This window comes from Cydia splendana, chromosome Z (genome assembly GCF_910591565.1).
Source record: "Cydia splendana chromosome Z, ilCydSple1.2, whole genome shotgun sequence".
NCBI classification, from domain to species: domain Eukaryota; kingdom Metazoa; phylum Arthropoda; class Insecta; order Lepidoptera; family Tortricidae; genus Cydia; species Cydia splendana.
This window is the reverse complement of record NC_085987.1, coordinates 16,567,175-16,590,491: the sequence shown is the minus strand read 5'-3', so window position 1 is coordinate 16,590,491 and position 23,317 is coordinate 16,567,175. Positions and strand designations below refer to the sequence as shown.

Here is a 23,317-nt window from a genome sequence, read left to right as displayed (position 1 = left end):
GTGGGGTTTTACATCTATGTTGAATTTTGATTATAATTTCGGACGCGTCCGCGGGACTTAAATACGGGGATAGTAAGATTAAATTATTATATTTGAATTTGGTAATTAGCACGCTCATTTTTATTTAAAGATTAATATATATCTTACCTTGAAATTATCGCTGTTTCTGATTTACTACAACGGTTTCCACACACACATTAGGGCTTTCCATAATCCGGATAAGAATTGTTGATAAAGTCGCCATTGCCGGATACATACAGCAAGGAAGGAAGAGAGACAACGGTTTAAATTTAACTAAGTCTGTGCGAAGACGCATTTAGATATGTTGCTCGTACATATGAATAGATTTTATTTTCAAAATTAATAGGTAAATAAATATATTTCAAGTGAATAAATCGTTTTATATGAAAATTTATATTTTTGCATTAAATGACTTAAATGACAGCATTGACATTACAGACTTTTATCTTGTCTATGTTCTTACCGGCCAGACCCAAATCAAGGCCTATCAAAGAGGCCAATTGACAAAGATTTTTTTTTATTTTATCAAGGAGGGTAGAGGCACGTCTACCCTTCGTAGATTTTATGAACATAGACAAAGAAAAACTGAAATATAATAGATAATAATATACATATATCAAAAAATAAATAATAATTTACATATGACTACTTCATAAAATACAAATCAAAATAATTTGATTTGTTCCTAGAAATCGCATCTATAGACAAAGCCAGTTCTAGCAATGTTGCTGTAGTAAAATATTTTGATGTTAATTACTGGCAATCTCGTCTGGGAACGGACAACACATGCACAATTTTGAAGGGTCACATCGTTTCAAGGAAGTCAATAGGCCTTGGTATAAACGCAGATGGCACTGCAATCATAAAAAAACCTTTAGGATTCTGAGGGGCTACCGCGAAAACCGAAATTAGCAAATTGCGGGGATCTTACTCTTTTACTCCAATGAAGGCGTAATTAGAGTGACAGAGAAAAATGCCCGCAATTGACGATTTTCGGTATTGGCGGTAGCCCTACTGAATTATGTCGGTAAGATCACAGAAGAAATAATAGTGCTACCGTATAGAAAGGACACTTCCTACAAATCCGAAGTTTGACAGCGATTCGGGGTCGAATCAGGCTGCCCCTTTCTAATATATGGCACTATCCCTTTCGGCTATTTAGGGTTGTCAAAATTCAAGTGATTATCTTATCTGTGGTCGTGCACGCACAAGGAAGTCAAGTGGTGCCAACCCTAATAATTGCTCGGAGCAATGCTGAGCCGAAAGGAGCCGAGTTCGACCGAAGTCAGGAGGGTCTCCCCACTGGTAAGATGTTTGATGTGTGAAGCGCTTAACGCGAAAATTGAAATTTCGTTATCTGCGTCTAGCTCCATATTCCGCATACCTGTTCGTGTGATAGGAAGGTAACAAAGTAGTCCCGTAAGCCCTTTATGGTGTGCCGCACTCTCTTCATGGTTCGTTATTTCGTATTCTGAGGGGCTACCGTGAAAACCGAAATTAGCTATTTGCCTCTCCATTAATATACTTACTAGAGTCAGACCAAGAAAAGTCTGCAGCGGATTTGATAGCCCATGCAGTGCAAGTATTATTTTAAACGTCAAACTTCTATGAAATTATGACGTATAAATAACACTGGCACTGCGAGGGCTATCAAAATCGCTGCAGACTTTTCGTGGCTTAACTTTTATACTCTTTGCTCTCCATCGCTCTTGCACATTCGAGCGAAAGAAAAGAAAATAGACTAACGAAGTGGTGTGCGGGAGGCTGTCAGGAATGAGAAGTGAATAAAGGCTAGAAATATAATGACCACCAAAAAATACATTGGTACCCTAAATAAAAAAATCATGCTTACCCACTCACTTGCTTTTGGTAACTGTAGCTACCAGCTGTCACCCTTATTTGATTATAATAATAGAGGTCACTGAAAAATATCAAGCATGTGAGTGGTTACCAAAAAAAAATACTGAACACCAAAAAAATAAGCCTTAAAAATACAAAAGTACCACCGTTTTAATTACGACTGCACTTCAAATTGTATTCAAATACCAAATATATTGAATGATCACCAAAAATCATTAATGATCACCAAATCTTGAAGACCAAATTAATGCGATATGTTCACCTAAATAAACCACTATGATTACCAAAAAATGTACACATATTACCAAATAAAGTAAACTGATGCCAAAATTACTAGCCCCTCCCGCTCAACCCCCCCGTACCCCGCACCGCATACCTACCTAACCGAACCCACTTTTCTAGTAGCATTTCGTTATGCTACTAGAAAAGTAGGTTAAACTGCTATCAGTTTGAACGGCTATCAGTTAAGTGGGTTAGGTTAGGTTAGCACTGCGACCCTTACAGAAACGAAATGGTACTAGAAAAGTAGGTTAGGTTAGGTTTGAACTGCGACCTTTACAGAAACGAAATGCTACTATAAAAGTGGGTTAGGTTAGGTTAGAACTGCGATCCTCACAGAACCGAAATGCTACTAGAAAAGTGGATTAGGTTAGGTTTCAACTGCGACCCATACAGAAACGAAATGCTACTAGAAAAGTGGGTTATGTTAGATTTGAACTGCGGCCCATACAGAAACGAAATGCTACTAGAAAAGTGGGTTAGGTTTAAACTGCGACCCTTACAAAAACGAAATGCTACTAGAAAAGTGGGTTAGGTTAGGTTTGAACTGCGACCCTTACAGAAAAGAAAAGCTACTAGAAAAGTGGGTTAGTTTAGGTTTGAACTGCGACCAATACAGAAAAGAAATGCTACTAGAAAAGTGGGTTAGGTTAGGTTTGAACTGCGACCCTTACAGAAAAGAAATGCTACTAGAAAAGTGGGTTAGGTTAGGTTTGAACTGCGACCCTTTCAGAAAAGAAATGCTACTAGAAAAGTGGGTTAGGTTAGGTTTGAACTGCGACCCTTGCAGAAAAGAAATGCTACTAGAAAAGTGGGTTAGGCTAGGTTTGAGCTGCGACCCTTACAGAAACGAAATGCTACTAGAAAAGTGGGTTAGGTTAGGTTAGAACTTTTTTTTTTGTTTTACAATTTGTATGTCTTTCCCATCACGGAACAATGGTGTTCCGGACCTTTGGGAGGCGTGCGCGGAGCCGAAGCCAACACGTAGAGGCCCTTTTGACACTTTAATGAAATGTAAGGGGTACACCGAGCGGAGGCTGCCCTTGCCCGTGTCATGGGACGCACGCAGAGGCAGCACCCGCCAGGGTGTAAGGACTATTGAGAGTTGATGGAATCTAAAATGAACTAGGTTATTGGGTGAAAGCGATGGACTAAGAACTGAGCTATGGGGTAAAAAACCGGACGCCTGCCTAATAAAACGGTATGCAATTTTATTTCCGGCAGACGGTGACTCGCCCTCACAAGATGGGCCCCCACAAAAAGCGACATCTAGGATGGCTCAAGGGCAACACCGGTGTGAGCGGCTCAGGGGTGTCGAGAGGTGTGCGCCGCTTTCTACCCAGTGGCTGTTATCAGCCACTGTGCCAACTCGCGTCTTATGCATATTTCACTTCCACCCCTGGAGCTTATAGCTCTAACGACTCCACTCTGGCCGGCCGGCTAAGGCAAGCCAGAGGCAGAGAATCCTGTCCCACCCACCCTCCTTGCGGGTAACAGAACTCTCCAGGAGCACTCGGGTACGTGAGGTCGCTAATCCCCAACAGCTCGCCACAAGCTGCCCTGCGTTGACTGATTGCACTGGTAAAACCAGCGGGCGATGGGGTCGTCACATCCCTACGCCTACGTTTTACAATTATTATTATGGAGTAATTTGCTTTAATAGGATAACAAGATTTAAAAATTTGGTTATAATTTTACATTAAAATGGAGTTCTAATTTTGGTGGTCATTTACTATTTTTGGGTTTACAATGATTATTTTGGTGTCATTTTCTTTAATAGGACAGCAAGATGTAAAAATTTGGTTATCATTTCACATTAAAATGGGGTTTGAAATTTGGTAATCATTTACTATTTTTGGGTTAATAATGATTAGTTTGGTGTCATTTCCTTTAATAGGATAGTAAAATGTAATAAAATTGGTAATCATTTCACATTAAAATGGTGTTATAATTTTGGTGATCACTTATTATTTTAGGGTGGTAAAATATATTTTTTTGGTATTAAATTTTACTAAATCTGGTGATCAGTTAAATAGCAGCCGTGAATAAATAAAGTCGATAAGAAACTACAACTACAAAGAGTAAGGTATCGACAGCGACACAATATTTTAGGCAGTGTATACATTTTATATAGAAACACTATCTTAATAACTCTATGGTGTGGGGAGTAAAAGGTCTATGGTAAGAACATTCTCTACCTTCTCTACTGCTTTGCGTCATGTCATGGCTGGCATGAAATAAAGCTTTCTTGCTATGCTTGATTTCTTTCCTTACTTACAAAAGAGTGCTTAGTTTTCTTTGATTGTGATATCCGTCAAATTCGTTTATTTACACTTTCTTGTACGCACATTCAAAGTGATCACGTTCTGGTAAATGGAAGTGAAGAGATAATATATAATGGCAATAATTGTTTAGCGAGCGTTTGTACATAGGTTTCTCTCACAATGAACGAAGGCGCGGGGGATTGGATTTGTAGCGATCCGAGTTGTGGTAACATAAATTTTGCGCGTCGAGTATCATGTTATCGTTGTAATAAAGACAGACCCGATGGAGGGAAAATGTTTAAAAAGAAACTTGGCACGGAAATTGGAAAATCGGCTGCAGAAAAGTCTCGCGGCTTATTCAACGCCGATGATTGGCAGTGCAATAAATGTGCGAATGTAAACTGGGCCCGGCGTACGACGTGCAACGTCTGCAATGCTCCGAAGTTCGGTGAAGTAAATGTCGAGCTTTCAAAATAGTAAATTTACTATTGTATATATATATATATCTAATATGTTATTGTTGTATTGTTAGGTGGAGGCGCGAACCGGCTACGGCGGAGGGTACAATGAGCGCGGAGTGGTCGAGTATCGCCGCCGAGAGCCTTCTTCTGATGACGAATATGATGAATTTGGAAGAAAAAAGAGGAAACGCAAATTAGACACGCAGAATACGGTGTGTATCCATTTTGTAAATTACTCTAAATACCCACTTCTGTTTTTTTAACAAGCATGTAATTATTTTATTTGCTTAATGTATCACATTATGTGCACAAAAAATATTAAACCTGAGTCTACAGGTGTAGGTTTGGTGTTTTATTGGTTATTAAAGTTTTTGTTATTGTGTGAAGATTTATTCAAATATGTGCCTTTTTGAGCAGTTTTTATTCATAATAAAATTATTTTATGAGTAACTTGTTAGAGATAACAAATGCTTTAAAATTATTAGGTAAAAAAAAAGTGAAATGTTGGTCAAGTATCAGTAATATTCTAAATTGACCTTCAAACTGACAACTGGGTATTTTCTCATATTTAAACATGTAGGTATTTGTTCACACATGTTTAGAAATGACATAATACTGGTTTCCTTTAATGGCCATCCTGCAGACTTTTCAGTTAGTACAACATTGTATTCTAATAAACAAATCACTCAGCGTTTCCAAAGGCGTTGTTGAAAAATCAGAGGATGGTGGAATTTGAAGCGAAGAAGATTATTTATTATATATAAGTGCAATAATTTTGATGCACATAAATATTAAAGTGGAGATAATTTTTCCTGCCTTCAGGTCGGCATCACTGAAGGACCTCTAGCCAAAAAATTGCCACCAGCATTGCTGCAGATGGAACTAAACCAGGATGCAAAGGAAGATCCTGCACCTAATGTCTCAATGCAGACTAACAGAGATGCTGAAAAAACACGGCGCACTCTCAGTGAGAGTTCCATGTGTGATCTACCTCCACTTAGCAAAATGGCATTTCGAAGGCATCAACTTGAAACTCAAACTAAATATAATGGAAAAGATCACATGTTGCCATCATATAAGACCAATGGAACTTATTTGCGCAAAAGATTTACTGAACAAGACTCATTAAATAATAAAATTGCCTCAAAAATTCTTAAACAGGAGATAAATAATGGCCTTTCCACCAAGAGTTATGATCAAAATAAAGCTATAAAGGTACAATCACTTAAACCTTTGAAAAATGATGTTGTCTATAAGTTTACTGGCCCCAATCCTACAGAAGATTTTGAAGTTACATATTCTATAGAAGAAAGAGTGAAAGTAGCTGCTTATGCGATTGTGCACAAAAATTGCAGGATAACCACTGACAAGTTTGAAGCAATGTATGATAAACCGGCCCCAGATTATAAAACAATTTTTGCTTGGAGGCAAAGGCTTTTGAGGACAGGGTGTTTAGATGACTCTCATATACATTCTAAAAATCAGATTGACAAGAACAATAAATGTGAAACACCACATTTAAAAAATCAACAGCCTATAGCTCAAGCCAATCCTGAAGAGATACCTATTAGTTCAGACAGTGAAACCGAAAATTCTAAAATAAACAAAGTTCACAATAATTCGCAAGCTACAGATATTGTACGCAGTACTAGTGCCGAGACCTTAGTTCTTTGCAACACACAGAAATCATTGGGTAGTCAAGGTAGTAGTGTTACAGAGCAAGCTATACAGGCTAGAAACCACTCATCACCACACTGCCGAGCTAGCTCCCATGAATCTCAAGATTCCCTTTATGCCGACAGTGATTTGGAAAAAGCTGATAACAATTCTTCTAAATCAAAAACAACCCCTATTACCTCTAATGGTCATAAAAATAAGCAATCAGTAGTTGTGTCAGATTCAGATTCAGTTTCTTATGATAGTGATTATGTTGATTTTTTGTCGCGGGTGTATGGGGAAGGTCCAAAACCCAGATCTAGGCTAAACAAAAGACAACCACCATTGGGAACTAAAACGAGCTGTGAGTCATTATCAAATGTCATTCAAACCTTTAAAGGATACTCCACTGTCAACAAATCAGAACAATCACCTTTGGCCACAGGAAATATCTACACATCAAGTATGCAAAATATGCGAGTGAAGAGCAATGCCCATTTTGTTGACACAGATGGTGGATCAGCAGAGTATGTGCCTACTAAACTAGGAACTTCAACTAAAAATAATTATCAAGATTTTAAAAACAATGTTAAGAAAAAAGGATTTTGGGCAAAGGGAAACCGTGCAACAGTTCATAAAAACAAGCAAACGTCACAGGAGACATACAATGAACCACAAGTTGAAAAAATATTTACTGTATTGCAAACTAATGTGGCAAACATTCCTCTTCTAAATTCTAAGGATGACAGTAGTACAATTGCCCTTACAAATAATCCTCTCGACTGTTTCCCTTATCAGTCACCATGTAGAGCTGACCCACAAATAATAGATCCTCATGGTGATGACTTTACAAATGATGATTTTGAGCAAATTGTTACTGCTGATAATTATACTCCATTTGATGCCCCCATGCAATCGAAAGACTCTTCTGTGATATCAGAAAACTCGTCTCGTGTTTTTGACGTCGTGCAGTCTGATTCGGTACAAAAAAATAAAAGTATAATGGAAATATTTGATGTTTTTGATGATCATCCCGACCAGGAAACAAACAGTCCTGAAAACGATAGTGTAAAACCATACACTATGGTATGGGATGAAGACGACGATGCTCTGTACAAGGATGGTGATGAAGCAGAGGTTCCTACCAACAGTCTGAACATTCTCCCAAATGAATTAGTAGCAAACACTCAAAACTTGGAATTGGACCAAAGTCAACTTATCCAGGATGTTACCAAAAGTCCTCATCTAACTTCTGAATCATATGGACAGGAAGTAGTATCGGATGGAGATTTCTTTACAAAGAAACTGGTGGCACTAAGTTCATCCTATCAAAAAGAGGACACCAGAAAAACACTGTGCCAGGTGATACAGCCACATATTACTAATGACGAAATTATTCCTGCTAAACAAAGTAGAACACTGGAATCACCTGAACGTATTTCAGCAAAGAAAATTAATATTATTGAATCTATAACAATTAAACCTAAAACAAGTTATCAAAGCCACTCTTTTATTGTAGAAAACCAAACATATGGAATGAGTGGACTTGTAGCACAAGATAATAAGTCGCCATTAAAACATAATACAAACGAAAACACTAGTACTACATCAACACAGCCAAGTGTCAATTTGTCAAATTTATTGGCAGGTATAAATACAGATACACTTTTCTTAGCTCTTCAAAATTTGCAACAGTTAGGGCAGAAGGCATCCGATCATGTTACTCAGCAAGCAGAGCAGGAGCGCGCTGAAGGCGAGTTGCACGCCGCCGACCCCGTCGAGACCATCAACTTAACCAATGACGAAGACTGGGAAAAGGAGTCTGACAGAGAAGGGAGCATTGAGAAACAACTAAAAAAACTGCACGGGACTACTGGTGACACTCCTTTTTTAAGCGATATTTTTGATCCAGGCCCAGTAGTGATCCCGCCCAATGTCGCAAAAAAGTTAAATATTAACGGAGATGACACATTGCCTGAAACACAAGAAAATACATCGGTTATAGGAAATTTCAAGAGTTTTGCATTACCAAAACCGATTATGTTAAATAGGCTCAAATTAACTATAAAACAACCAGACAAGGCTCCGAAACAATCCATCAATGGGGGAAGGAGAAGACGAAAAACGAAGGTTTGTTCTATTTTAAATTTAATCATGTTTCAGTTAAATCTTTTCAATAATTTCATAGCTATTGCATTACACGGGATGAAAATGTATGCAGTGCACATATTGTTCTTTTTTTTTCTTATCAGCATAATTACTCGAGTTCACTTCTAGGAATATGCCAGGTTAGCCCTGCTGTCTTGTTAATGTCGTCAGACCATCTTCAGAACAGCACTCGCTATGCCTATCAGTCATCGAACGCGACACATACGGTAAAAGTATATTGTCGAGTATAAGCGATTCTGACAATCTTAATGCCCTTTATAAACTTCACCGAGGCTGCGAAGCAAGCCTCGAGCCGAGCGCACACTTGAGTGATCCCGCCTAAAACATTGTGCACTGAATAACATTTCATCCTGCATAGTTGCACTATAGTTATTGCAGGTCCCAAGCGGGACTGAGTCGACAGATTTATTCTACCTAAACATATAAAGCCTAAATACGAACGGGCGTAGTGATTAATATATGAATATTTACCTAATTTATAGGAAGGTAGAAAATCGGAAGGTTGTATGGTCATCTTAAATTTCAAAAGAGAAGTAACCTTTGTGTACGTTGCTTACCTTTTTTTTTATTTTAGTCATGGCTAATTCGGATCGGCTTAGGGTAAGATTGACGCGCTTACGCGGGACTATTGAAATGTTTTGTTTCAGAGCAAAGCGTCTACGGTGTCCGGCGAGGGTGAAGGAGAGGACGCGGAGGCGGAACCGCAGGCGGGCGCGGGCGACGAAGGCGACGAGGAGGAGTCCGGCGACGACGCCGACCTCTCCAAGTACGACTTGTGGGGCAGCGACGACGAGAAGGCGCAGTCCTCTAAAACAGGTGCGTCTCAATACTTCGATCACTTATGACATTTTAATGGCTGTGACTTTTCAATTCAATGTGATGCGGATGTCTGCGATGGACGAAATTATAATAATGCTTACAACTCGTGAACGGCGATATAACGTGGTCGCAAGTGCACTTGTGCAGGCTCCCAGACTTCTAGCGCACGTTCTCTGCTTTTTGCTAGTGCAACATAACAGTGATCTCTTCTGTGTTCTGATACATCTGGTTTTTAAAATAAACATGGCTGTTTACAGAAACTACTAATAAAGCTAAAGATGGGGACGGAGCGGAAGCCGGATCGGATGCGGCGGAAAAAAATGGCAAATCTGAAACACTGGAAAATAAAGCTGCTAAACGAAGGTTGCTATTCTTGCAGGCAATGTTTGCCAATCATTGATATTTAATTCATTATTTCATATAGCCTGATGGCGCCATTGTCATTGTATATTGATGCATAATGATGTCTGTATCGATTGAATTTTAACATTAATTAAAACAAACATAGTAGCATTTCTTTGTCTCGTAAATATTTCGAATTCCGCACATGGCGGAAAGAAGTTGATAACTCGAGATATAAAATAAAAAAAAATTTAAACTCATGAAATTTTATTATAAGTTCAATTTTATATCTGGAGTTATCAACTTCTTCCCGCCATGTGCGGAATTACATACGCATGATTCAAACTTCCTTCGCTATAATTTTGTATGGTGGGCGGCATCAGCACGAGAATAGTGAAAATATTTAGGACAACCAGGGGCCTATTGCATAACAAACTACAACTAATATTACAAGCGGAACTCCTTATTTAATAAGTGAAATTAGAAAAGGAGTTCCGCTTAATATTACAAGCGGAAGCGGAGTTGTAGTTTGTTATGCAATAGGCCCCTGGAGGCCGATTTTTGAAATTCGGGCGCTCGATTTCGTGTGGTTCCCTTTAATATATCTCCACTACTAGGTATTTATAAATGTTACTAATAGAATCGAAAACGAGTGGCCAATACCACTACATTCCCAATTTCAATTGCTCGTATTTAAAAATATCAATCCGCAGTTTTCTACAGATTTTAAAGTGACAATATCGAGCGCTCGAAATTCAAAAATCGGCCCCGTGTTCTGCTTGTCAGAGTTCAAACTTCAAAGTGAAGTGAACTCATGTGATCATTTTTTGATTCTATTTTGAACCCTCTACTTGGTAATATTTGGTCATTTTGACACTATCCCCTCCCCCTCTATGCAAGATTATGTTTACTTTTGGAACTGGAGCCTAACTACTGGGTTTTCATATTAGGAGCCATTTAGACACCAATTAAATACACCTTATAAATACTGCAGTAACTATAAATTCACCTCAATACATTTCGTAGACCTGAATATTTTTATTGGATTATTGATAATTATCCTGAATTATTAATTTCGTCCTGTGTACGAAAAATTACACGTAATATTTTGTCACAACCTCCCCTCCCTCGTCGTGATCATATGTGACACTTTTCTGACCTTCCTCCCCATAAAGTGTCACATCACATGATTTCTGTATGAATCTTAGCTAGGAATTATAAGCTACGGTGGGTTAAGTAGATGAATGTGGTATAATAATGTGTGTGTAATGTACTTATTGTTTAGATTGCGAAGCTCTTCCTCGTCGTCGAGCTCGTCATCCAGCTCCAGCTCGAGCCACAGCTCCGCGGATGCTCCCAAAAACAAGTAAGTCTCCCCGCTACTCCTTCGGATCCCTACTATGCTATGAACTCGGAGTAATTAACAATGGAGCCGCCATTAACAGGCGTTCCCCTCTGTTGAAAATAGGCGGCCAATGGTCAACCACATGTCAACCATATGTATGGACTGACGTTTATCTGACATGACGTAACTATACATTTGATGTGCCCCTCCCCCGCAAAAAACGGCAGACTATTTTGTACCGAAAATTTTAGACATGGCGACTCCGTTGGTTATATCCTCTAAGGCTATGAATTATCTCAATTGATTTTTTCGGGCACAGGCCCTAATCTGTTAAACAATAGTACATTGTAGGAGAGGACGGAAAACCGCTAAAAGATAGACGAGTCGTTTGAGGGCCGACACGTTAGTGGAGGCCCTCAAATAATACGAGTCCATCTTTAGCGTTTCCGGCCGAGGCATTACATAGTGCTTTTTACGACTACTGCGAGGAAATATGAAAACATTTGCATAACTATAAGTACTAGCCCGCGATTTCTCTGGTAGCAAATTACTAGCCACTGCCTGTGCTGTCTCTTGAATTTCGGTAGGCGTCAGTGTAAGAATATCATTTTCTTCACTAGAAGAACTCATTTTTATAGCGAGCGTAGATACGTGTTTCTTGTATTTTTTAGTCAAACACAATTTACACTATCCAAGTCAGTAAGTATTTTCAAATCCCGCTCTTTTTTACTTTTTTTATCACTTTTAAGAGGCGTTTTTCTGTTATTTGCTTCAAACCGACTCTAAACTTAGAAGCGTTTTTGCTAAAAAAAAACCACAAACAGCTACAAAAGTAAAAAACGCCTTAATCGTGAACTGAATGGATAATTGTTAAAAAAATGAACTGAATGGTTTTGACATTTCTTTTTTTTTTTCAAACAAGAAATTGGTCCTATAAATAACCTAATTTTATTTTTGAAGGAAAAAGTTGCGCCGAAAAAGACCTTTTATTGATTTTTATGTTTTAAATGATACTCATTGCTGTAGCGAACTGTCACCAATGACAGATGATGATAACAATGAAACATTGTAGTAGTGGTGGTTCAGGTGCTACAGCTATTGCCTACTTTCCAGCTTGGTTTTAGACCATCTATTGCCACATTTCCGAACAGTGGCGTGAAAAAGGTATTGTTTCCTTTATGCAGTGGTTACACTGATAATAGCCCTGACATAAGTAATGGGAACAAGCCCGTTTAAAAAGCAAACTTACTATTCTATTTATTCAAATTCGAAGGTGAAAAAGGACCCCATTGTCAGAGAAAATACTAATATTCTAAGAACAAATTAAATTACTGTCTATGAAAATATTTGTGTTATTTCAAGTAGACACACTACTATTTAAATTACAAAGCGAAATAAATGTCATATACGAAGGAAAAAATAACCAAGGTCCCCAGTGTCCAAGGCTGGAATCCAACCAGCGTCCTGCGTTTACGCGACAGATACATGAACCACTCGGCCACTCGGTTACGGTGGTGGCATGGGTCAAAATTTCCATGTAGGTATATGACAATTTCTAAATATGAAAAAAAAAAACCTGAGGGCTTGTGGCGCCCCCTGGTCATCCCTAAGATAGAACAATGTGGTTCCACCTTATTTCGGTATGTAAAATACTAATATGTGCATTGCTGTCACTGCTATTAAGATTTGGACTTGTAACGGCTATCCAAGACTGTAAAGATCGGTTTTCCTAGGATAGCGGTGCCGTCATATAGCGGTGCCGTCATATAGCGGCCGTCTCCATACTAAATAATACGGCTAAATATGGATGTCGTAGTATTTGTATGGAGACGGCCGCTATATGACGGCACCGTTATCCTAGGAAACCAGAGCATAAGTGATATGGCTATACATATACATAGGTAGGTAGGTACGTGCAAAGCAATGTTCTCTTAGTGCAGTGGTGGGCAAAGTACGGCCCGCGGGCTAGGTCCGGCCCGCGAAGGGTTTTATCTGGCCCGCCGCTGGTCATTTAAAAAAATGTATAATATGGGCAGCAATATAATAAAAATACATTTTTGCTCTAATCCTCTGAAATTCCTTCAAGTTTTGGCCCCTCATGAAGAAAGTTTGCCCACCACTGTCTTAGTGACACACTGGAGCGGCGTGCGGACCTCCATCAGTGTGATAAACCACGTACAGCAGTAACAGTTTCATTGATTCTATTGCGTAGTGAAAAATAATTGCAAGCTTAATTTAAAGTCAGTACAGTGTCAGACGGCCTACCGCAAAATCGAACTCTCTATCACTCTTGCATATTCGAGGCAGATAACGAAATTTCGATTATCGTGGTTGACCTCCTGGCCAGCTAATTAACAGAATAGGAGTTTGGTTTTTGAGATGTAGTATTATCGCAGGTTCGACGACTTCAACCTAAACAGCGAGCGCGAGTCGCCGCAGGCGTCGCCGCCGGGGCGCCGCTCGCGCTCGCCGCATGGTCGCGGCTCCAGCTCGCGTCGCAAGACACACTCGCGCGACTCCAGGTTCGTTACCTACTATCTAGCTAGAGACCTTCTACATTAATGGCGCAGAGCAAGAGTCGGTTTACCAAACCGCAAAATTTTGTTGTAATGGGAAGTTTCATAGTTCACTGCCGATCAGCCGATCACTCTTCTAACTGTGGTTGGTACAACTGACAGCAATGCATTAACTTTTGCCAGGCCCCAAAATTCCTTAGTGCCTTAAACGCACATAAGCCTGTAACATAGTAGCGTTAAATGATATTACCGTAGTGTTATAGGCACTGGGCGAAGTTCTCAAAATGTATGTACTCGTAATAGGAACGCGGACGTGGTATGCGTTCGGGGAACACCCTAATTACATATGCGTGTCTCTAGTCATCTCTCATTTGTTTATTTATACAAACTATACGAATCATAATATAAGAATTGCAGCAATGGCGAAAGTACTTACACATGTGTTTTATGAAATGTTTGTGCACTAGTGGTTTAAGGCCAGAACTCCCGCTGCGTGTGCGTAGTCGTGCACATGGGCGTGCGCTAAATTGTTGGAGCCGTGCACGTCACTCGGTGCCGGTGTGGCGTCTCTTATAAGAATCTATATATTACAACATGCACGTGCACGTCTACACACACATCCGATGTGAACTGGCCTTTATTGTTCTTATACAGTGCATCTTAATATGTTGTTCTAAAAAAAGGTATTTGATCCGTTATCAATAAGGCCTACTGCATGACCTGAGCTATAAATAGAAACAAAATCGCCCTTTTGTATTGCAGACTGCGAAAGTGGCGTCTATAGCATAAACATTATATTTTATAATATGTAGTATCAAATCTAACGCTCGGATTTGTTACTACATAAAGAACGTCATTCTTATGAGAGTTACAATACTTTAAAAACAAAACAAATAAACCCTTTAACGCTGCCTATGATGTCCACAATTTTCTGCTCCTAATCCTTGCCTGGCCCCTACATCCTTCTATAATTTGCTTGATATTTATCCAACTATTACCTGTTAAGGCGCTCTTATACTCGAGTTTTACGTTTTCAAGGGGGTGAAGCAGACGCGTGGTAGAACGGGCAGGCGGGCGCCCCGCGCGGCGCACCGCACCATTCCCGCGCAGCACGTCTACGTCCTTATTCTGACGACATCGGTATTCTGAATTGTCAGTTCCGGGATTTTTTCCGGCAATTAATATTGAATAAGATTGATTAGCAAATTCGAATTTTGATGAGTACTTAATGAAATTAAAAATGGTAGGTAAGACGGTGAGTGTAAATAATTATTAATTATATATACAATATGAGTGTATACCGCGACAAACTGAGAATCTAATCAAATGATACCAAATTATTATGAGACAAATAATAGTTCTTACTAATAGACATTAAAAATGTAATAGAGCTAGACCAGAAAAGTCTGCAACGATTTTGATTGCACACGCAGTGCAAGTGTTATTTTAAACGTCAAACTTCTATGAAATTATGTATAACACTTGCACTGCCTATGCTATCAAAATCGTTGCAGACTTGGTCTAACTCTAGCAGTCAATTTCGGGCAAGTAGGTAGTGAAAATAAGGAAGAATACTAGCAAAGCTAAGATAATTTAGCTATCTTCACAAAAAGAATTATAACAATTTATAACTCTAACTGTAATTACTTACTATTTTTCTAATTTTGAATTGACGAGTAAAAGTCAAGCATTTAAAGATTGTAATGACAAAAAACACTTCTACTTCGACATTCGAGTTAGTTAATAGCTCAAGAAAATAAAAAAAATATGCGGAAATAATTCGTATAATTTTGAAAATTGGCACAGTTATACCTTGTGGTGTCCAGATAACCATACTTAATGTCCTCGAGCTTAGCGGGTGTGCTGAGGGTGTAGGGGGGAGGGGGGTGAAGGTACCTTTTTCATATTTTTGCTCATATCTCGAATATCTGTACGAATAGCATAGGTACAAAACAATAACAAAAGTTTTAACATAAAATTTCCTACAAATTTGGATCTTTTTATTTTTACGTTACGATCAATACTTTAGGGTTGTTAAAGTTAACAAAGAGATAAAAAGTTGATTTAAGAAAACGTTTCGTCGTTTCAAATATTGATCCTAGAGAAAAGTGTTATGTTTTTCGTAGAAAATTGTATGCCGATTATTTATTTACAAGAACATTAAGAACTTATTTTGCTATGAGCCTTATTTTACGAATCATTTACGAAAACCTAAAAATAGGGACCTGGAAATTGATTCTAATTAACTTACCCCCTTTAATACCTCTTTAAATATTGATCGTAGCGCAAAAGTGTAAAGAACCTTTTTTGTGGACAATTTTATGTTCAATATTTATGTATAATATTTTTTTGCAACGGGCCACCGTTTACGAGTTATTTACGAAAAACTAAAAAAAAAGTGACCTGTGAACTGATTGTAATTAACTTTCTTCCTTTAATATCGTTTTAAATTTGATCTTAGAGAAAAAAAGTTCAAGATGTTTTTGGAGAAAATTTTATGTAAATTATTTATTAATTAAAACCTATTTTGCTATGGGACACCGTTTACGAGTTATTTACAAAAAACTAAAAAGGGACTTTAAAGTTGATTATAATTAACTTACCCGCTGCTTTGTCTTTTTTAATATTGATCCTAGCGAAAAGTTCTACATGTTTAGTAGGAAATTTTATGTTTATTATTTATGTATAAGATGCAATGAGTCATACTTTTCAAATTATTAACGAAAACATACAAACAATGAACCTTAGAATTTATTATAATTAACTTTCCTTCTTTATTATCTTTTTGAATATTGATCCCTGCGAAAAGTGTACTGAATCTTTTTGGTACAAAATTTTGTGTAGATTATTAACGTTTTATAACATTTTTTGATATTGGCCACCGTTTACGAGTTATTTACGAAAATCTAAAAAAGGGGACCTCAGAATTGATTATAATTGAATTTCCCGCGTTAATATCTCTTTGAATATTGATCCTAGCAAAAAATTGTACTAAATCTTTCTTGTAGGCAATTTTATGCAGATTACTTATGTAATAGAATATTTTTTGTTATGCGCCGCCGTTTAAGAGTTATTTACGAAAAACTAAAAAAAGGGTCCTTTAATATCAAATATCTCACTTCTGGTCAAGAATTCGATCAAGCAACCAGCAAATTCGGATTCAGCGGGGTCTAATTAGGTTAAAAAACCCGGTTGCCAAAAAGTAATACGATTTGCCAATTGAAATCGATTTTATGAAAAATTTGACCAGTCTAAAATATTTGAATCCTGTATATGTTTAAAAATTATTCAATTTGATTAATTTTATAGCCTTTTAAAATATGTTTACACAATTTATCAATCGTGACTGAATTCCGGATTGGTTAGATGGGTGTGTGCCTTTGCTGCCCAACTTGCTATAAAATGACAATATGACGGACGAATGTCTGAAATGTCACCGTATTTAAGAATTATTTTGCTTTTCTTCGCAAGTATGTTGAAAAACATTGTGTGTATAACATATTTGCATATTTATACTGTGATTACCCATTTTATGAAACGTCCGCTAAACTAGCATAGGTCCGACGCTGACAGTGGTCACGGGCGTACTGGCGTGAGGAATGGGCGCAAGGTATTGCCGCGTAGGATGTAATTTAGTAGGCAAAATGTTGAATTCATCAAATGATGAATGAAAAAATTAACGTATCGATAAAAGGACAAGCAATAATGAAGATTTACTTAAAAGCTATCGACTGAAGTAAGTTTCATATACATTTTCGTCGTAGTACTTCTAACATAAGGAAATAAAGACAGTGTTAGGCATGTTTTCAACTTAAGATTCTATCGAGAAAATAATGAGCCGTCGTGTTTCTGACAAGCAATAACGTAGTTCAAGGACTGAAGTTATACATACTAGAAAATAATGCATGAAATCCTTGTAAAAGTCTGTAAATATGGTGACAAGAAAGCGCATTTTACTACACACCGCGCCTTAAGTATTACATGTCATTTATTATCAGTCGGCCTTGTAATCACGGAAGTTTTATCTGTTTCAAGTTGTGGTACGTATAAATGTATCCACTGTATAAGGTACATATACATAAACTAAGCGAGGGTTACTTTTGTGCTCCATATATCGACGCTTATCATGAATAGTGACACAAAACAAAATGAAATGCCATTCGACTTTAAATCTTACCAGTAAAAGATATAATATTAAATGCAATAGCATTTCATTTTTAGTTGTACCACTGTTCATGATAAGCAACGATATCATATAGGTACACTTCTCTTCACATCGATGACACAAGTTTACACAGTATGCAGAGCGAGAAAATTTGCGCTAGGCCTTGCTCTTTGGCGACTGTACCTATGTTGGAGCATTTGACGGGCTGTCTAGTGCAAACACATTTTATTTCATGTTATTAGAATTACATAGTTATTTGATCTCGTGTCACAATAAAGAACTCTTATACCTACAAATCTTCAGAAAATATGCGTTGGTACGGGACAACGGTAGACAATTTCGTGAAATGCATAACAGGAGCACCGCTTAGAATTAATGGTATAATATTTAGTTTTAAAATAGTTACAGTATAAGTAATAAGAACAAGCATCGCTTGTAAACATATATTGCTCGGCGACAGGTTACGAATGCCCCAGTTATTACTGGAACAAATTGGACGCTGTTCAATTCTCGAGCACTGCAAAGTCCGCCGTATCACACATTGGCTGCAATTGCGATTTAATTATTCCCCGTGCTGTATAAAATAATATAATTACACAAACACTCTGTATCTCTGTATTGCATTAATTAGAATACATAGTCTAGCCATAAATTCGGTCACTCTGTTAAATGTACAGAGCAACTATGAATTAAAAGTTGTTGAATTCAATTTTATTACATACACTCGGCGTCACGGAAATCGCACACCCACCGATTTTTGTTTTAAGCGAATATAGCTCTTATCATATGTATTATACCCTCACAATATATACATCATTTAAAAGCACAATTAATAAGCATTAAAACATGAGTAAAGCATTTTTGGGAAAAATAATAATAATCACGAAATTACGGCGTTCTGAAAGAACACCTACAATACGCGTTGTAAGGGTCGCTAGTTGCGTTACCTTGGATAGGTTTAAAAGGGGGGGTAAAAGTGGAATATGGGTCATTCGGTATCCAGAGTTCACAGAGGTCACACCGGAACACCTGGAGAAAGAAAACACCCCAAGAAAATGGATACCACGGAAGCAGAAGCAGCTCAAGCAGTAGCCCTGGTGGAATCAGGAATGACGCAGTCTGCGGTTGTTTGGCAACTCAACATAAGCCGTTTCCGAGTTCTCCGAGCAGTTCATCGATTCCAGAGGACTAGAAGCTTCACCAGGAAGCCTGGATCCGGAGGACAACGCTGCACTTCCGAAAGAGACGACCGCTTTATTGTGTCGACGTGATTGCGGAACCGTTTCTCCAACGCTGTCCAGCTGCAGCAACAGCTGCAAGCAGTTCGGAGAACGGTGGTGAGTGTCTCTACAGTAAGAAGAAGGTTGCGGGAGAAGAAGATCATGCCCCATAGAGCGGCTACGGGTCCCAAATTGACGGCAGAGCATCGGCGAGTCAGACGTGAGTTTGCTCGCGAACACAAGGATTGGACGGTCGACCAATGGAAGGCTGTCCTCTTCTCCGATGAGACCAGGGTGTGCCTGTTCTGCAACGATAGGCGCAGAAAAGTGTACAGGAGGCAAGGGGAACGTTATTCACAGGCCTGTCTTGAAGAAACCGTCGGATACGGAGGAGGATCCTGCATGTTCTGGGGTGGCATTTCCCTCGCCGGCAAAACCGAGCTCGTTTGTGTTTCCCGCACTGGTGGTGGTCGAGGCCAGGGATCCATGACTGCTCATCGGTACATCACAGAGATCCTGGAGGACCATGTGGTTCCATACGCCGAATTTGTCGGTCCTGGATTCACATTCATGCAGGATAACGCCCGCTACCACACAGCGTTGATTGTTCGGGACTACCTTGATCAGGTTGGGATCACCGTCATGCAGTGGCCAGCAAGGAGTCCGGACCTGAATCCCATAGAGCACCTTTGGGATCAGCTAAAACGGAAGGTGCCTTCACGTAATCCTGCACCTGCGACCCTGGAACAGCTTCGAGATGCCGTCATTGAAGAGTGGGATGCTATTCCTCAAGAATACGTCGTGTCTCTCGTGAGGTCCATGAAGGCTCGCATGGAGGCAGTCATTAAGGCCAGAGGAGGCAACACTAGGTTTTAAGTTTAGTTTTAGGCATTTGTATTCCGATATTTGTTGATTTTATTGTGTTTTAATTTGTTGATTTTTTTGCATGAATATACGATTTTTATTTCTTATTAAAAAAGGTGCCTTTTTTTTACTCTTTAGTAACTATTGCATTGTTTTTAAATGAAGGGTTAAATTCTCTTTAAAATGATCCCACACACTCATACTTTACCTTCAACAACATAAGGTTTATAACGGCTTGAAACAAAAATCCGTGGGTGTGCGATTTCCGTGACGCCGAGTGTATTAAATCCTCGTAAGTATTAAATAGATAAACTACGTAGCTTTTAAATATTTACATACACATACATTCTTTGAAAATTATTTTGAACGTGATCGATTGAGCCATTAATGAGTATTCCAAAAAACTTCTCTTCATATTAATTGGGCGTAAGTGCCGCGTCTTTTTGCTTGTGTGGCTTGCATGAAAATTTCAGTAGTTTTTGAGTTTATCGCGACCACATACACACACACAGACAGACGCGGTGGGGGACATTTTTATAACATGTAGTCCGTTTAGTCCGTTTGAAATAACTTTAAACCTTATTAAAACAATTCTACAAGTTAGACAATTGTGTTTTATCCCTTTCTTACGAAAAAGTAAGTCAAAAAGACAGATTAAGACAAATGATCATTTAATTGTGGCTTGTGACGCGTCAATTTAATTTTTATGACATAATTTGTGTCTAGTCTAGTCTAATAACAGTCTTATAGCGTTTGTGTAACGCACAAATTGTATTTGCAGAAGTCATGATTCGGGGCGCGACAAGAAGTCACGGTCGCGGCGCGGCAGCCGGTCGCGCTCGCGCTCGCGGCCCGCGCGCAAGGAGCGCCGGTACAGCCGCGACGGCGCCGCCGGACACTACCCCGCGCGCGGAAGACATCGTTAAAATCACTTCTAATTTTTAAAATGTGGGCGCCATACGTACTCTATTTACTTTGCAAACTATGTATCATAACATAACCAGTTGGCCAAGTTAATGTCCGGACAATTGAACACTGTGAGCGGGACAGCGGTAGAGTTAGACTGAGCTAAGTTGGCAGCGATTTTGATAGCCCAGACAATGCAAGTGTTATTTTTAAAAATAACACTTGCACGGTCTGGACTATCAAAATTGCTTATTAGCTTCCTTGCTAGCTTGGTCTAACTCTATGCACGTATAGTGTAGCGTGACCCCCTCGCTCGCCGGAGCGTCGTGTGGATCCGCGTCTGATGTGAAGATCGCCGCAACCATCAGGCAGGTTAATCGACATAAGGGTGGGCGTTTACTAATCCGGGCATCCTTTTAATTAAGCTAAATATGTTTTAAGTTGTGTAAACTACCGAGTATATTATTAGCTATGTTCTCAATCGTTCGCTCACATTGCATCTGAGGTGTGTACGGTTTAAGTACGATTATTAAATGGGTTACCCATAGCAGAGGTCCCAAACCTTTTCAACATCGAGCTCTCAGATACAAAACATCTTGTAATTTTTTTGTATACATGTTAAAGAATTCCGTGTATTTGAAAATCTACAAGTTTTAAGCCTGTGCCAGACGGTAGACAACCACGGTTTCTGCAACGTGACCTTGGTAGAAGCGAGGTAGAAGCGCGGCTGTCTACATGGTTTACAACAAGCCCAAATTTGTATGGTTGGCAGAGCACGCCTGTCTACCAAGGGCGTTTAAAGGTCGTGCAGAATTAGTTTTCAACCACTTGCTACATGGTTTAAAACCACTGTTTTTTTACCAAGGTCACGTTGCAGAAACTGTGATTGTCAACCGTCTGGCACATGCTTTAATCATCCGTCCCCTTGTCATCTCGGTACGCTCTCCCCTTGGGTGGCTCGCCATACTGGTTAAATTATGCATAGGCACGTAGTTCTATGTTGCTCTGTGGTCTGTGACCGATTAATCAGTCTTTGGCGTTGAACCTGCGGTGCGGATATATCGGTCATTGGCGTCCAAAAGGTTAAAGCCATCGAGTTTAGCAATTATACGAGATGTTTACGATAATGAAAATGCACACATCAGAAATGGAATTGGAAAGAGCACTTGAGGCCGGCGTGAACGGCGTTATAGTTATAGAACTGGAGTCTCATGGAGAAGACTGCAAGGTGGCGTTATGTAGGCAACCTATCGCATAAAGTCTCTGTCTACAGTGGACTATGTGGGTTTGCTTCTGGTTTAGCATGGAGCTTCTTAGCTTGTACGCCCTTTGATGTTGCATCCATTCTCTGTGCTGGTTGTTACACACTCTCATGGCAATGGGACCCATGCTGCAAATATCGAGAGGAAAAAGATCGCCGTCATCTACCTACCTTACCTATATTGAGTGACCTAACATCAGCGTCTCCGGTTGTGCTAGTGCGCACTGACAACAGGCGGAACATATATTTGCATAGCTCAGTTTCTATAGCGGCACCTGCAATATGCTTATGGAGACTTTATGAAACATTCAAATAAATGAAATGGATCATCAAAACACTCCTTATGCCAATACATGCTTAACTAGGTTAATCTTGTTTTCAAATATGAAGTAGGTAGTACTATTTTGAAGCTTACTAGTGAATATTGTATCAATTATATTAAATGGTAGGAAGCAGAGGTAAAAATGTTATAATAAAAGTTTTAGATAAAGAGTCTGTACAAAAGATATTTTTAGTACATAAATTAACTAGAACAATAAACATGGAATGAAATCAGTTAATCACTGATGATAATTATAGTTGGCAAGGAATTAACCAATTTTAATGCGATAAAAAAATATATATTTTTTGAAAATTCACCGTAACGTGAAATGTTTTCAATCCATAATTAGGATGAATCAGAAAAGGGATGACAAGAGAGCGTACCGAGATAACAAGGGGCGGATGATTAAAACCAAAATGGATGGATGGTGGATTTTCAAATATGTACACGGAATTCTTTAATCGTAATCGCCTGTAGCTTGTCAAACGTGCGTGCGGTTGTGTGTTTGTAACTACAGCTCTTTTAGAATGTGTCAGACGATTTTAATAACATAATATTCTATTACTTTTCTAAGGTTGGTAGTATGTTAGCTACAACAGTTATAATTGGCATTTTCAATAGTTGCCCGTCAACCCGATAGTTACTATTAGTTGTACAGATTGTTCATATCGAGGATGTGGCGCGACAACTTTATCTTTTAAGCTTAATCTCGTTTATTGGATATAGTGTAAATCTACTCCCAGTATTTAGCTCTCAATAAACGGCATAGTTATTGAAGTGTTTTCATTTTTTCTTATCTCATGACATGAATGAGGTCGGTAGTTTATCTAAATTACCTGACAGGCCT

General features: G+C 38.8%; 1 protein-coding gene across 2 annotated transcripts; it reads left to right on the top strand.

Moving 5' to 3' along the window:
• The first annotated feature begins 4,319 nt into the window (after positions 1-4,319).
• LOC134805344 (zinc finger Ran-binding domain-containing protein 2) lies at positions 4,320-22,220 on the top strand. 2 transcript variants are annotated; one of them, XM_063778679.1, is made up of 8 exons: positions 4,320-4,877; positions 4,957-5,097; positions 5,708-8,671; positions 9,358-9,526; positions 9,787-9,892; positions 11,157-11,237; positions 13,613-13,738; positions 20,763-22,217. In XM_063778679.1, exons 1-8 carry the CDS (start codon positions 4,605-4,607, stop codon positions 20,905-20,907), a joined length of 4,005 nt encoding a protein of 1,334 aa, XP_063634749.1. In that variant the 5' UTR covers positions 4,320-4,604; the 3' UTR covers positions 20,908-22,217. The 2 variants fall into 2 exon arrangements, with proteins under 2 accessions (XP_063634749.1, XP_063634750.1); XM_063778680.1 differs by lacking the exon at positions 5,708-8,671 and having other exon boundaries at positions 4,330-4,877; positions 20,763-22,220.
• The last annotated feature ends 1,097 nt before the right edge of the window (positions 22,221-23,317 follow it).